The sequence below is a fragment of the Agelaius tricolor genome, unplaced genomic scaffold (assembly GCF_023055355.1).
Source record: "Agelaius tricolor isolate 1412-34295 unplaced genomic scaffold, bAgeTri1.0.p SCAF_4, whole genome shotgun sequence".
Lineage (NCBI taxonomy): Eukaryota > Metazoa > Chordata > Aves > Passeriformes > Icteridae > Agelaius > Agelaius tricolor.
In genome coordinates this window covers 50,321,204-50,336,606 of record NW_027269264.1, presented here as the reverse complement: position 1 = coordinate 50,336,606, position 15,403 = coordinate 50,321,204, and the positions used below count along the sequence as shown (strand labels likewise).

At 40.3% G+C, this 15,403-nt stretch overlaps 1 protein-coding gene across 5 annotated transcripts in view; it reads left to right on the top strand.

Annotated features, from left to right (window-relative positions):
• Positions 1-15,403, top strand: part of UBAP1 (ubiquitin associated protein 1) — a 33,864-nt gene that overhangs the window by 5,155 nt on the left and 13,306 nt on the right. For all 5 annotated transcript variants that reach the window (XM_071425723.1, XM_071425722.1, XM_071425721.1 and 2 more), the window contains exon 2: positions 12,306-12,346. In XM_071425723.1, the coding sequence (XP_071281824.1) occupies positions 12,313-12,346 (34 nt within the window). In that variant the 5' untranslated portion in view covers positions 12,306-12,312. The remainder of the gene's footprint in view (positions 1-12,305; positions 12,347-15,403) is intronic.

The window sequence follows — 15,403 nt, the reverse complement described above, 5'->3', positions numbered from 1 at the left end:
AAAGGTGAAGAAGTTGGTTTTGGAACAAATGGTGAGGTGGTCTGAGCTGCTTTTGAAGTTGGAGGTGGACTCTGGGAACTCTGTTGGCAAAATGGCTGTGATGGCTGTTTTTGTGACACAGTAATGTCACCCTGTTCATACTGAGCTCCCATATTGCATACAAGGTTATTGTACAGTTCTGAAAGCCTGTCTGTCTCTGGGGATGTTCTGTATGTGTTCCGATATTGGAAATGAACACTTGAAATGTGACCGTGTTTAGTGCAGAGAATCTGGCTGTACTCTGGGTAAATCAGTTATACCAAGTAATGGAAAGGATTTCTCACTTTCCATTCATGCTGGGAGAGAAGCTGTGTATCCATTTTATGCTGGTCTTCACTGAAAGCAAATTTCTCCTGTAATTTGATGTTCTTGCAGGAATCTGAATATGATACTCATGTTCTGTTGTTAGGCAGCACTGGATTAATTTCCTAAAGTAAGCTGGATTGAACCAGACATATGGGTTATGAGAAGAGCAGGCTGGGACTGATTCTCAGGTGACAGTAGAAAATCTGATAGCTCAGAGGAGGAATGGTCAGCCCACAGTATTGCCACTTCTTAAAAAAAAAATCATCTTACTGCTGTGTCATGGTTATTATGGTGGTCCACTGAGAGAGGTCTCTGTGCTGTCAGCAGTCCTGTGTTCTTGCCAGCCTTAAATGTTTGGAGAGGAGAATCTGTGGGATGACTTTGGTGGTCATGGGGCAGCTTCATTCAGCAACCTAGTCTGTCTAGTTATAAAATAAAGTAAGGCTAGATTGCTGAAACTGAGTCAGATCTGTCGAAATGTCCTGAGAAAATTAAGCTAATGCATCTCTGAAGGTTTCTTTTTGCACATAAAATGAGCCATTTCTGTTTAGTTATTCATTGCTTTAAGTGTTCTGGGACTTGCATTCATTGCTGTATCTGCTGAAGAACTTTGTGATGTGCAGGGGAAAAGTTTGTACTACTAAGTGAGACAGGCTATATAGTATATAACAAAATTACAGACTTTATTTTTAAGTTACCATTTCCAATTAATTTAAGTTTGGACTACACCAAACTTCATATGCAAATCTGAAGTGTATCCTTGGGGCTTTTATAGTGAGATGAAAAAGACTGAATAGGAGTAATTTGGTAGGGAATAGATACTGTACCAAACTTGAGAGACTGCAGTGAGATTCCTGGGGTAGCTGTGGGTTTGGGATTTGGGAAATGCAGTTGTGTTCTGACTTTGCTGTGGGCTGAGCTGGATGACTGTGAGGAAACTGCTTCAGCTTTGTGCATTATTCCTCAAACCTGCAAAGCAGGGACAGTTTGTCTGCTGGTTAAGTGCCTTGACAGGTATTCTGGAGTCTCCTGTAAGAGCTATGTGGTGCAGAGGGTGTAAGGGAATGTCAGCAAAACTACTTTGCCCTCAGGGGAAAAAAAACAGAATGAGAAGTGTGTACTTCCTGGCATTATAAATATCCTGTAGGTATATAGATTTCATCTGAAAGCAGTGTCTTTCCTTGTCTTTGGTTTCTTTTCTCTTTTCCATTCCACTTGAGCGCTGGAAGTTCAGTATCCATATGCCCTGTTGGGAGGCTTGTAATTGTGTGTCTGTCCGTCTCTCCTACTACCTTACAAGTCTGTGGATTTTGTTCTGTGCATTTGTGATAGAAAGTTCACTCTATAAGTGCAGACTTTTACACTACTCCTTAAACTTACCTGCTGAAACATTGGCAGGGTTTGCAAGTAGGGTTGCAGTGCTGGGAGGGCAGACTTGTTGTCTTACACAGGGCGAAAGCACACCCCTTCAGTTTGTTTTAAGTGAGGAAATTTAAATCTTAAAGCTCATTTTAAGTGGAAACAGTAGGAATTAAGATAGGTGGGCAAGGAGATTATTTTATGAAGCTTGGGGATCTACCAAGTACCTTGTGTGAATGTGGCAGGGAGGGCGGAATGACACCTGTGGTACAGAAAGGCTTTCTGAAGCATTATGTGAAGGTGACTATAGCAGCTGGAGCATCCTTGAAAAGTACATCTCAAGGATTGAGTAGTTGCTTTGCTTTCCCTCTTGGAGGGTGGGGGTTGTTGGTCTGCATGTTTGTGTATCTTCACTGCTGGTAACCTCAGCTGTAGCAGTTGCACACACAGAGTAAACCATGTTTAACAGATCTGCAGTCTCTTTGGTTTTTCCTTGCTTCTGGCTTCCATTCCTGAATTTTTCAATCTGTAGTTGGTTTACAGGCTGAACCATATTTCAATTTAAGCAGCCCCTAATAGAGGGGCATTTGCTATTCAAGAAGTACAAAATGAAGAGATTGCAAGGAAGATGTTTGTGCTCAGGACTGAGTATGTTGCCCTCAGGTAGTGTAGGCCCATGAAGTTTTCTGATATAAAACACAACAAGCAGTTCCTTTACTTATGATGCTCTTGTTTTGTAATAAATCCGCTATAGCTGAGGGCAATCTCAGTTTCACTTCACTATTCAGAGGCAAATTTTTATTTTTCTACACTAGACAAGCTTGCGCAAGGCAACTTAGCTTCCTGTGTTCCAAATTAATTGTTTCAGAAGTATACTCAGTGTGGGTACTGCCAGTTTGCTGAGCTGTTCAAGTGTCTGCTGCTGTTTTCATGTACCGAACATTTATTTTTTTGATAGCTGATAATGATACTTCGGTTGCTGTGTGTTTTTAAAGGGCAGAACATCATCTTTATACCAGTTCCAGCCGCTCCAGAGTTTACAAGCCATTGCAAGAAATAATGAAGAAATTACTCTTGATTTTAAATCAGTTTCCTGCTCTTAATGCTATTGTGCACCAGTTCCTTGTTAATTAAAACAAGTGAATTTTTTTTTTCATTTGAAAACATGACTTCTGGTAGTGAAATTTAATTTGGTGCTATCTACCCATAGTATTTCCCATCTAGCTCATCTTTTTAATGCAGTCATTCAGTCCTGTTTGGACTGAGTGGGAAAACTTGAAAGCAGGATTGACTGATAGTATGCCTGGAGATGAAAAAAGATTGGTTTTAGGCATTACTGCAATGGGACCATCTTTTCACTTGCTTGATACATTTTTTTTGAATTTCAGTTTGACTCCTTTGTTCTTTTGAGTTGGTTAGGTAAGGAGTATGTCCCTGATGAGGCCTCAGCTCAGCAAACACGTGCCAGTAGCTGAAGTGAGTATTCATGAACAGTGAGTGATAAGGGTTTGTTTTCTTCCTGGTCTTTTAGTTTCATCCTTCAGTGCCACAAAACCTGGCATGTGATATGTAATTCTGTCTATGCTTGTTTTCTTGCCTCAGTCTTGGTAAGATGGGTTAGATGAAGACAGATGCCTGTTGGCTAAACAGGAGTGACACATGAATTAAGGACAAAATGAGTTTGCATTGAAAGCTAAGACGTTACTAGTGATGATGTGTTGGAGAAATGCATAAACCCCAGAAAATGTCAAATAAGCTTGTGAGGAATGTCACACCTGTGGCACCTAGGATGCAGTTCAGGTTTCTCACAACAGCACTGTCATGGCAAAGGCAAACCAAGTCTCATGAGGCATGTTTTGAAAATCAGTGAGATTTAAGATGCTATGAGCTTATATTGTCACTTCACAAATGAGTGTTTTGGAGACCACACTTTTCCAGGGGTCCTATGACCAGCTCTTAGTTGCTTCAGGAGTATGAAGTGTTTAGGATTTTTCCTTCCATGTATCTCAAAGTGTGTATTTGGAGAAAGATTAAATTATGGTGAATTGGGATGTTTCCTGGAAAATGGCAACACTGAAATATGAAACTGAAAAGAGGGAAGATTGAGATTGAACATAAGGAAGAAATGAAGGTGATGAGGAACTTAACAGGTTGCCCTGGGGAGCTGCGGATAACTCATCCCTGGAGCTGTTCCCGGACAGGTTGGATGGGGCTTTGAGCAGTCTGATTGAAGAAGAGATACCCTTGCCTGTACAGAGTGTGTGGACTTGGTGATCTTTGAACATCCATTCCAAACTGAAATGTTCCATGATTGAATCAAGTGAGTTTGCAGGGAATTTATATTCTTAGAATGTGCCTCTTTTAGTTGAGAGAAATAAGATGTGTCACTGTGAAACAGGGACATCAGATGGCAGAAATAGTTTAACAGTTTTAACCACGTGATGGGAGAGATCCTTTCAGGAATGGGAAAAGGCTGTTGTTGGCCTGATGTTTGTTGAAATTGCTTGGGCCGAGTGTGCAATCAGGGTCTGAAACAGTGGCTCCCATGCTGAGTATCAATGTTTCAGCCTGCTTGCTGCAGGACGGGCAGGGTTGTTTGGAGGTGGAATAGTTAATGTTACAGGTTATTTTTTCCCTCAGTACCATGCCGAATTTTGCTGGGAAAATGTTAAATGTGTGGTAAGAGTGGGTAGTGCATGTGACCCAAGTATAAAAGGAAAAATTAACGCATCTATAGTAGTATAACACTGTTCTCATTATTCTTGTACAGTACAAGAGGCACATATTTTGGCTGAGATCCAATACATGAAATTGCAAGTGATGTTTGACCTGCTGGCAGATTTTATTTTTCCATTTAAAAACTTTGGCCAACTGCATTTCTTGATAGATTTTTGTCTGCTTCGTTAAATCAATTCCATAAGTGTTAATATTTCACCAAATTTATAACCAATACCGTAATTATGAACAAATGTTAAAATTTCTCTTCTGAGCTTTTACAGGGAGAAGATGACAACCTTATGGCTTTCTTTGGAATGGACTTTTTACATAGCAGTTTAATTGTTGTAATGAATTGTTTAAATGAGTTAAGTTCTGGTTAATAAATAAATATTGAAAATGAATGACTATAAATTGCCTTATGTACCAAAATAGTTTGAGTATTTGTGTTGGTATTGGTATTTGAGTTTTTGATTAGGTCCTGGTATGGCCAACAGAGTTGAATTTATTTCTAAGTATTACCAGGCCAGCTACCTGTTACCTCCCTTGGTTACAGAGTATAAGAACAAAAAGCTCGAAACTGCAGAGATTGTTATTTTTGAATTAAAAATAGTATATGTTGTGATTAATGGATTAAAAGCTGTTTTACTCTGTTGTGCATTTTGAGAGTGTCTGTCTAGCTCTCATTCATAAGTGGGACAAGTCTGAAATATTAATAATACTCAAGTACTTCAGAATCAGCTTGTTACATATTGAAGTACCACTGCAACAAACAGAGCAGCATTTTAATTAGTTTAGGATATTCTGGGTTGCAGGCATACATTCTAAATGTTCAGGATATTCCATGCTTTTCCATGCATCGTTACCAAAAGAACAGTAAGTTGGCTATTTTGTTGTTGAAACTAGTAATCAGCAGTTTCCCTCAAGAAGGGTTATATTGAAATATTAACTTTCTTCTAAAGTGCTGTGATTAACGAGGGAAGTTAATGCACATTCTTGGCTCTAGCTAGTGCTAAGATGGCTTAGAAAAAATTGACTCTTTTGTAGTAGTATGAAATCTTATGATAATTAAGCTGAAGTAGCTACATTTGTTGATAGTTACCAGATGCTTACCATCTGACAGTTTCAAACTCTCAAAACTGGTAGGTATTTGCTATCCAAACTTTAGATATAGGAAAATAGCAGTTAAAAACAGTTGCTCTGCTCATCAAATTTGGGACTTGTTTCATTACTGTGTTGAGATTATTGCAGCCCTCATTGCTGGTATGAGTCCTGGGTCATCTTTTTCATTTTTTTTCCCTAGAATGTAGGAATTGCATAGCACATTTATATTTTTATCTCTTGAATTTCTGTCTTGCTTCTTTTGTGCCTCAGGGAGGGGAAGTTAGTCCTCTATTTCTAGTTTACCATTCTTTTCCTCAGTGATATTGTAGTTTGTAGATTAGTGAAGCTGACCTTGTAAAAAAAAAAGAAGACCTATCTTTTCTCTCAGCTGTTCTGTTTATGTGATCTTTAAATGATTTGGGTAAAAATCACTAAACTGCATTCTGAAGTCCATATCTGTTCTTGGATGAACAGAACCTCCGCTACTGCCCAATTTTCTGGAGTCTGGAAATCAGTCCAGCCTTAGATGTTTGTTACCGATGGTTTTCTCTTGTGACAGGATTGAGTTTTCTGGAAAGAGTCCTTTTTAAAAAGGTAACTCATTTGCTGCCACAGTTAAATATGATAGGTGCATTTATAATAGGTGCATTTTCCATGCTGTTGTTTGGCATGTCAATGTCTGGCCAAAGGAAAAGCTTACCTTGATCTGCTTTGACCTCAGGGCTGCCTGTAATTACTTTTCTGTTTCCTTGTGCTGTTGCCTGTGAAACTTGTATTTGTAGAGGTTTGTGTGGTGTATAAACTTCAACTGTGTTGGGAACCTGTATGGCTGATAAGTCACAAAGTGACTAAAAAATTGGTATATTAGTGTGCTTCATTTGCACAGCCATTGTAGGGTTGTCCCTGATTTCTGGGTGAAGTGTATGGCAAATTACCTTATGTTTCAAACACATAGTCGGGATCTTACAGGAATGGAGCTGTCTGTTACCAGTTATGAACCTTAAATCCTTAACCAGCCAACCACTATGTGCTTGTAACAGGTCCAGTGTCTTTAATGAACAAAGTGGGACATGATACGAGGTAACTGGAACTGCAGGTGTCTGATGTCAGTGCCATGAATCCATATGGAATGACAGAGAGCTGCCATGCCTCTCTGAGAGCGTGCGGAGCTCCCAGCAGAGAGGTCCTGGAGCAAAAGGCTGATTACCCACTTTGTGACTTCAAATTGTGTCACATTAAGCAGTGGCATAATTTGAAGAATCAATGTCTCCTGATGTTTATCACTGCTAGGAAGATGCAATCAAACATCCCCATGAAAGACTCCATAATGGATGTTGTGACCATCGCTAGTGTTGTCTTGTAATCCAGTACTGTGATCTGCACAGTCCTGTTTGCCAGGGTCTTTTCTCCCTTTCTTTCCTACTCATGTATTTGAAAAATGAAAAATGCTTTAGAAAGTGCCATTTTATTTGTTCCTGTCCCTCTGCCCCTCAATCATTGCACTAGTTAATAGCAAGCTGCATTAGTTTGATGTAGGCTGCTCTTCAGATTTAGGTCTCTCATCACAGCTGCTTGGACTGCTGATCCATGGGATATGTATGCAGCAGGGACACCTCACACTTTCCTCCCTCAAGCCCCCTTTTGTCTGTGTGAGCCCTACTCTGAATGGTTAAATGTAGGATGATGGTCACTTGTATTTGTATCCCATAAGATAAAGATATCATTAGATTTGTTTTAACTGGTGTCCCTTGAAAGTTGGATAGCAACTTTATGAGTGTTGTCTTCAAGGAGGGTTTGGTTTGTTTATGTCCATCTTAAAATTGACCAAGAAATTTAATTTCTTTTCTTTTTATTTCTTTATTTCTTCTTGTGGTAGCACTTAAGAGGAATTACTGTAGATCAAGTTAGAAGTTACTTTTCTGTTAAGACTAGTGAAAGAGATGGTTTTTCTTCTCTCTTTTTGTGGGTTCTTGTTTTGGGGGTCTTGGGGTTTTTTTGGCTGTAGTTTTTGGTTTGTTTTTTATTGTAGTTTTGCTTGATTTGGGTTATTTTTTTGGTGGGGGAGCTGGGAGGGAGTGTTTTGGCCATGTTGCAGTACATGACATGTAGTTTTACAGCTTTATCCAGAGAGCTGTTACCAGTGGTTTAACATCATTTAACATCCCCTTGCGAAAACGGATGTTTTTGCAAGGGGAGTACCTCCATGTGCTCTTGTTTGCGGAACTCTTAGAGGTACAAAGCAGAAGTGATTGCTGCAGGTTTTGGGGTGATGCCATCTCTTTGGATACTGCAGTAAAAGCATGGAATCTGTTTTGTACTGAAGTGAACTTAGCAGCTTTTTGCTGAGAGAGGTCATAAGAGATCTGAGCTGTGTAGCAGTGGTTGAACACTTACATAGACAGGAAGCTTTGATGAGAACTTTTGTTTTGTCTTAGCAACACGCACTGTTGACTTCTGTTTTTGCTGTTTGAAGCTATAGGTACAGAAGCCTGATGTTGGTTATAGCCCTTCACTTGCACTGAAACAAGTAGGTACAGTGAAAACTGAACAGTGTCTAAATTTTGAACACCTGTGATCATTAGAAATCAATCTCTTGAAACAAAGTGATTTTTGCTTTTTTCTTTACTGTAAACCCAGTAGTTCATTAAACTAACATAGGCAGGAAATTTCTTTTTACATTTTCAGCCATGTATTTGTAGTTTTCAGACTGAATGGTGCATCCTTTGAAGTGTGTAGGCTACACAATATCTATTAGCAGGTGAAATGGGAGTTGCAAGATCAGGTCTCTTTCTCTGAAAATCATAGATGTGCTGATTTGATTATGGTTGATAACTTGAAGCATTTTAAGTTTTCTATCACCCATAAGTTATTAATTTTTCATTTATCAAATTTTAGGTGGAAATGACTTCAGAGAATACACATGCCTGGAATGTAGACATGTTTGCACCCTATACTCAGAAATATAGCAGCAGGAGTCCAGTTCTTATTGTCAAATAGTTAAATTGGTTTAAGCTATCATGAATAAAGCAATTACAGGTATTATTAGTGGTAGGGTACTTCCAACTTGCCTAGTCAGAACTCCTTCAGAAGAAAAGGAATGAAGAAACATTGAAATATAGTGATAAACCTCCCCTACTTCCCAGAAGCTCTTAATGAGTCGCTCTTTGTAATAATTTTTTTGTTCTCTTCTATTGATGAGTCTCTCCCTTTGGCATTGCCTCTTGCACCAAGTCATGCTTTTCTCTGTTCTCCTTGTCTGGCAGCACAACTAAATGCCATTCAGGTTTAAGTGATGATGTGCCCAGTGAATTGCCTTGGTCACCTCTGTCTCTTCAAGCCATTCCAACTCATCACCTCTCTGTGCCAGTTGTCGCTGTCATCAGTTTTGCCTTGCCACTTCTGTTTCTGCATCTTTGTGTTGTTGTTTGTTGTTGTGGTTGTTTCCCTGTCCCCCGTCCCCTTCTGTCATGATCACTCTGAGGTCCTCTGCCCTCATCCTCACTCTTGCTGTGCTTTGTTACTCTGACTGGCTGGTTTTATGAATCCTGACCTGCTGCCTCAGTGTTACTAAGTAAAAAATTATACAGATGAGTAGGGAAGAGTTCCCATCAGGTTGCTTCAGTTCCTTATAACTTTTAGGCTCTTGCAGCCCTGATCCTCTCCATGAAGAGTTGTCCAAAGCCAGGAATGCGGGAGTGAAGCTGGGGAGGTCTACATTTATAAAAGAGAGCTTGTAGGTGGCTGTAAGAGCACCCTGTAGTACTACGCAACTCACTGGTTCTTCTAGAGCAGGAAAAGTGGTGAAAAAGTTTTTTCTGTCCTCTGTCAGTTTACAATGTGCAGTAAGGTATCAGGCCAAATCTATGCCACCATGTGCTGTTGTGGCAGTGCCCTTCAGCATCTTGTCCTGGAGTCTGGAGACCAAAGGAAACCGTGGTAGAGCTGCACTTGTCGATCATCTGATTTGGAAGTCCAAATATCAAATTAAAGTTCAAAATTAGTGGAAACAAAAATCAGCAAACCTTTACTGCACTGTGTAATTAATGTTAAGATAGTGCCCAGAATCATAGTAACAAATGAGTAACTGCCTAAGTGCATGCAGATACTGTTTTCCCAGCTTGGACAACAGAGCAGCAGCAATATGCTTGTAACAGTGGTCCCTGACTAGCCTGTCAAATCCAATCAGTCATAAGACACTATTTTAATTAAACCTCCTTTGGGAAGGTGGTGATGAAATGTGGCTGGCAGCCTGTTCTTGTGTTACAGTGTATAGTGCTTAACGGTTTTGTTTGCTGGCGAGTGCCTTCTGAAGTAACGTTGTCTTAATAAGTGCACACTCACAGTGCATCAGCAAGACCTGTGTGATATAAACTCAAATGCTATGTGAATCTAAAGTGACTGGCTCTTGAAATGATCAATTTCATGACTAGCTTGCTGCTGATGTGCCTTAGCTAGTTCTGTGGTTAATTAAGGTGTTGCATATGGCAGAGGGATTATTTTTCTGTTGCATCTTGAAGGTAATGCAGACACTAGGTCAGTGTTAAGATACTTCAGGCTCAGCGAAAGCAAGATACATGTATGTTATGTGGGATGACACTGAGACATTATGCCTATCCAGAGTGATAGGCTACTGCAGAACTCCTTGGAAGCTGCATGTGCAGTTTTGGCTTGTTGGGGTTTATACGCATTGCCAGTTGTGTCCCTGGGGCAGTAACCTGTAGTAACTGGTGCTGCTTTGAGCAAACACCCTTATTAACTGAAGCTGGCAAAGTGAGGAAGTTACTTTCTCTAATCAGAATTTTTTGGAATCCTCTGAAAAAGTCTGAGGTAGTAACTAGAAAAAAAACTTTGAGAAATCAAAAGAAGTGTTGGAGGTCCCAAGTTAAGTGGAGAGTAGGCAGTGTTTGCACACAGTCTCCAGTGACAAACAGGGGACTGGTGAGGATGTGAAGGCTGTATGATTCTACATGTCACCTGGCTTTTTCACTAAAAACAATGCCTAATTGCTACTCTCACACAGAGGAACTACCAAACTCAACAGCTTGTCTGGCAGCAAAACCTGGGTCTGAAAATGTAACTATTTTTTGTGGTGTTGTCTGCAGTCTGGGCACTGGGACCTGTAAGGCTTGTTCAGCTCCAGTGGTTGACATGCAGCTTTTCTGGGTAGTCTGGTGGCTTTGCCCTTGACATCCTTCCTTGGATGGCAGGCTTGGCACTGTTTCACCTTCTTTTCTTTCTGTCTTGGAAGACCTAATGTTTTGTTTGTTTCTGAGAACAAGGTGCCAGGACCAGTTTCTGGCTTAGTGGAATAGTTTCAGACGTAATAGCACTGCTGACAGAGGTTGTTGAGTTCCTAAAAGAACCTGACAAACATTAAGCAGGATGACACACAGTTTTTATGTGCATCATGCACCTGGACTTGCCCAGCATGACTCACTTCCCCATGGCCCAGCATCTGCCCGCTGTGTTTCACAAAGTCTGGTTGCACGTGGGTGATGTTCGTACAGCTTTGGCTTTAGCTTTGTGTAGGTTTCCCATTAGCCAGGGCTGGTTCACTTGTTGATTTCAATATAATGTTGGAAGGGATCTTTGCACTGCAAAAGGTATTTTCCTAAAGTACTTGAAACTGGCTCTTCTTGTCCCCAGTCCTGTCAGCAGCAGCAATAGCTAAGCTGTGTAATCCTCACCTTCCTTTAATATGTAATGTTGGCAGTTGGAATCTGCAATGGGAACAGTGCTCACAAGAGTCCTTGACAAGAGGAATGATGGGCATGAATGTTAGATCTGTCCCATGTTGTTGTGCTCTGCTGCCTGTGGGGATGTACCAGAGGTCTCCATGGTTTTGAAGAACAGCTACTGGGCATTTCAGTCCGAGATGGAGAACTTCAGAGACAAAGGGCAACTCTGTCTTTGTCATGCTACAAGGAACACTTAAAGATAAATTGAGTTATTCTAGAAATTATGCTGTAGTACTTTGTGATGTACTTCTAATCTAGCAAAAAACCCCATGTTATTTAGTATACCATAAGCATCCTGGAGCAGAGTTTTAGCTGACAGCTAATTCTGTCTTGATCAACTCTTTTGGTGAGCCAGGCCTAGTCTCCGTTAAAAGCTGGCTAGCCACTTCTGTATTTAACATCTTGGCCATGAATGATTCACATCCACATTTTTAAAGTTGTTGCTAACTGTTGTAGGCAGTGAATGGGGCCTGTTCTCATTGGTTTCTTGTGTGTATCCAAGGTGTCTTTCTCATGGTACCATTTATTTTACACCTGTTTTATGCATTTCCCAGTGTGTCTAGATGAGTGCCATGCTGCTAACTGGCTGCATACCCAGTGCAGTAGTATGCCTTTTTTAGAGCAGCAGGGATTAAACTGAAGAGGATCAGCGTGGTATTTCCAGTAGGAAGAGCTATTCTTAATGCCAAGGGAGGCAGGGTGTACTTCATGAGGCTGGGACAGAGTGGCCTCTGTGTGCTGTGATCTGTAACTCTGTCTTCCTGTTCACCCTGGTTGTGTCTTGCCTGTTGGCCATTTTGGTTTTCTGGTTGAGGATTTTTTTTTCTTTATTTTGCTGTTTCAATTGGCAGACCCTGGTCTAAGTTATTTCTCTGCTCAATTCGTTTCAAGGCTAAAAAATATGTTTGCTTATCTGTCTTAGGAGCAGGCACATGAGGTGTCTGCTATGTATTCCATAACCTAGAGATAAGACTTTGGAACTGCATAGACACAATCTGTGCTACATATTCAAAATTGTTCAAGCTGTTTTAAAATGTTTTTCAGGTTCTAGATGGCTTCTAAGAAGTTGGGATCCGACTCTCATGGTAAGTGAGATTTAGCATCCTTGTCTTTTCAATAGGATGAATCCTGCTATTGCTGCTGACTAATGTCCTAGCCTAGACAGTCCATAGAGACTAATCTGTTCAGCCTCTGAGTAGTTTTTTGTTAGGAATGAAGTGCCTTGGCTTTCTTCATGCATAGTTGCTTGCTGATGCTGTGTTTGCCTGTTCTCTGATTAAACTGAAAATCAGTCTCTGGCTGTTCCCTGTTCCTTCATGGTAGAATAACACGTTCTCCTTCCCCAACAAATTCCCCTTCAAAATTAAAGCTGAACTGCTCTGGTGCTTGCTTAAGTGGGCTCTAGATCTGGAGCATCTTCCTATGGAAGTCACATGAGAAGTTGAATTGAAAGTGAAGCTTTTAATACAACATTGAATTATGCTTCATTTTTGCTCAACCATGAATTTCTCTCCTAAATTGGACAAACTTGATTCAGAAGACAGATGAAGAAAAGACTATTTTTCTGTCTTCTGCATATGAGATGCATAAAGTCATGCAGGTGATTGGTATCATGAAAGTTATTTGCCTGTAATGTCCTTATTTTTAAGAAAATGGGGTGTAATTTCAGTGTAATTAATGTTGCTGTGGAACATTAAAGTTCAGTTTGTTGTATGCAATATGGATTCCTCAAATCAGTAATCATGACTTTTCAGGCTATCAGAACTAATGCTTTTAGAAATTCAACCTTGTCCTTCTGGATAATTTTTGCAATAAAGGGGTCCTGGGGAATTCAGTTTTTCCTGGAGCTTTTTATTTAGTCTTGAAAGTGTGAAGTTGAAGTAAGAATAGTACAAAATAAGAAATGTCTCACTTAAATACTGGGTTAAGGATAAATAGAAATGGTGTATCAAAACTTCTTTTTTTGATGGTCTCCTTCTTTGTTGTGGCCCAGTGACTTTGCTGCAAGACAACTGATTCTTTCATTTGGTACTTGACAGCTATTCAGCAGTTGCTCCTGTGTCTGAAAACAGTTTCTATGAACACTCTGATCTGCTGGTCTTTTATGTCTGTTTTGATTTTTCTCCTCACCTAACCAGACTAATAAAGGCTGCTCAGGGCCAGAATTCAACCTGTCTTAAATATTTCCCAGAAAAGTATGGTGTGGTGGAAGATGCTGCTGGCTTCAAAATAACAAGGTCCAAACAAATGGTGCTATGAGCTGCCTGGTTGACTTGTGTGCTCCTTTGTGTACCCTCTGTTCCTAATCACACTGTCACAGTCCTGTTTCTGAGGAGCAGTGGACCAACTTCCTTGTCTTAATTATGTCTTAAGAGATCAGCAGGGCAGTTGTTTAAGTCTACTCCAGGGTTATCTCACTGAGTGAATTCTGGTTTACTGTAGAGCATCCATCCCCATGGCTGCCTTCAGCTCAGTGTCTCTGGCAGGCTGATTAAATCAGTCAATATTGTTGATGTATCTCTTGTGATTATTGTTGAACTGCTTATTAGAGGTCAGAGGGCTGTCACTGAATCACAGAATGCTTGAGGCTGGCAGGGACATCTGCAGATTGTCATGTCCAAACCCTTGGCAGGGTCACCTAAAGCAGGTTGTTCAGGACCATGTTCAGACGGAGATGAAGATGGGAACACAAGGTATGAGTGGAGGGAAAGGAATCCCTTTTCCTACGTGGATTATGCCAAGTGTGATGCTTCAATATTTCAGTTGTATTTTTGCTGTTGCTATACAATTTCAAAGCTTTTAAACTCTGATTTCCAACAATTAAGTAAGTGGTTTGTGTGACCACAGCAACTAAGTTTCTTTCACATGGTTTCAAAACTGTTCCTCATTCACGCCTGTTTTGGTTGTTTTGTTGTTGTTGGTTGTTTTTTTTTCTGAAGTGTTTCCACTTTAGTGCCAAACTGGACACTTCTATGAGTTACACTGAAGTGGAGAGAAATCCTACTCCTACAGTAGTTTGTTGTGCCAGGAATGTAGTACAGAGGTCGGGCTGACAAGTACACTTTGGCCAGGCCTATTCTCAGAAATTACTCAGTATGTTTTTAACTGATACAAGGATGAAGTGGCTAACAGACTTACTAAATAACAGTTTGGTAAAGACTTGTTTCACTTAAACCTGTGACTGTGGTAACAATGTCTTTCATGATACCTTTTTTATATAGGTTTTTCTTACTGCTCTAGAATGTGGAATTTAAAACAATTTGCACCCTTTACTCCTCAGTGTGTGTACTTGATCTGCTTACAGAAAGAAAAGGATTCTTGGCTCTCTGGATAAGAGTTTAGCTTCACGAAGCTAGTACTGTTCTGATTGGGCTGAATTTTATGTGCATAGGTATTTTGCCTCAGACTTTTTGCCATCAAATGTCCTAAACCATTTGAAGTGTTTTTAATATGCGCTTATTGGCTTTTTCTCATATTCAGGATGGGGTTGTTAGCAAGGGTTGTTATTAAAAAAAATCAGTATACTGGGGAAGAAAGTAGGAAGTTTTTATTCCTTAGTCAAGCTTCTGGGGTTAAGCTGGCAGCTTAATAATGCTAGTTGAATGTGTTTAGTATTTTTTATTTGCTGTGCAAAACAGTATTACTGGTATTAAAACAGCAAAGTTTGTGCTTGTACCCTCTGTGGCTGGTATTTGCTTCAGGTGTAGTTGTGCAAGGGGAAGTGACTACTACATATTGTCAGTGGGTCTAATAAGACAAGGATTTGCATGCTGAACAATTTGAGCTGCGAAATCCATATGGAGAAGTAATCTTGCTGCACTTGGATCATCTGGTATAGAGCAGGACTTGTGCCAGTGGGACTAACAGGCTGTGGTAGCAGCAGTTGGCAGATCTGATTGTCTCTGACCTGGCTGCAGAGGCTGCCACAGTTATTTCTGTATAAGCAAATGCTTTGGCATATCAGGCTCTCAAGTTGGCAGCTCAAGCACAACTTGAATCCTGTGTTGCAAAGAGTGGTAGTGTTGGCCAGGTGAGGTGCTGTCTGGATGCCATGCTGTGCAATGCTTGAATATGTGATTCTCAGTAAGGATCACTGAAAACACTGTCGTGTTCTACCTGGAGTATTTTTTTTCATCCTGGAG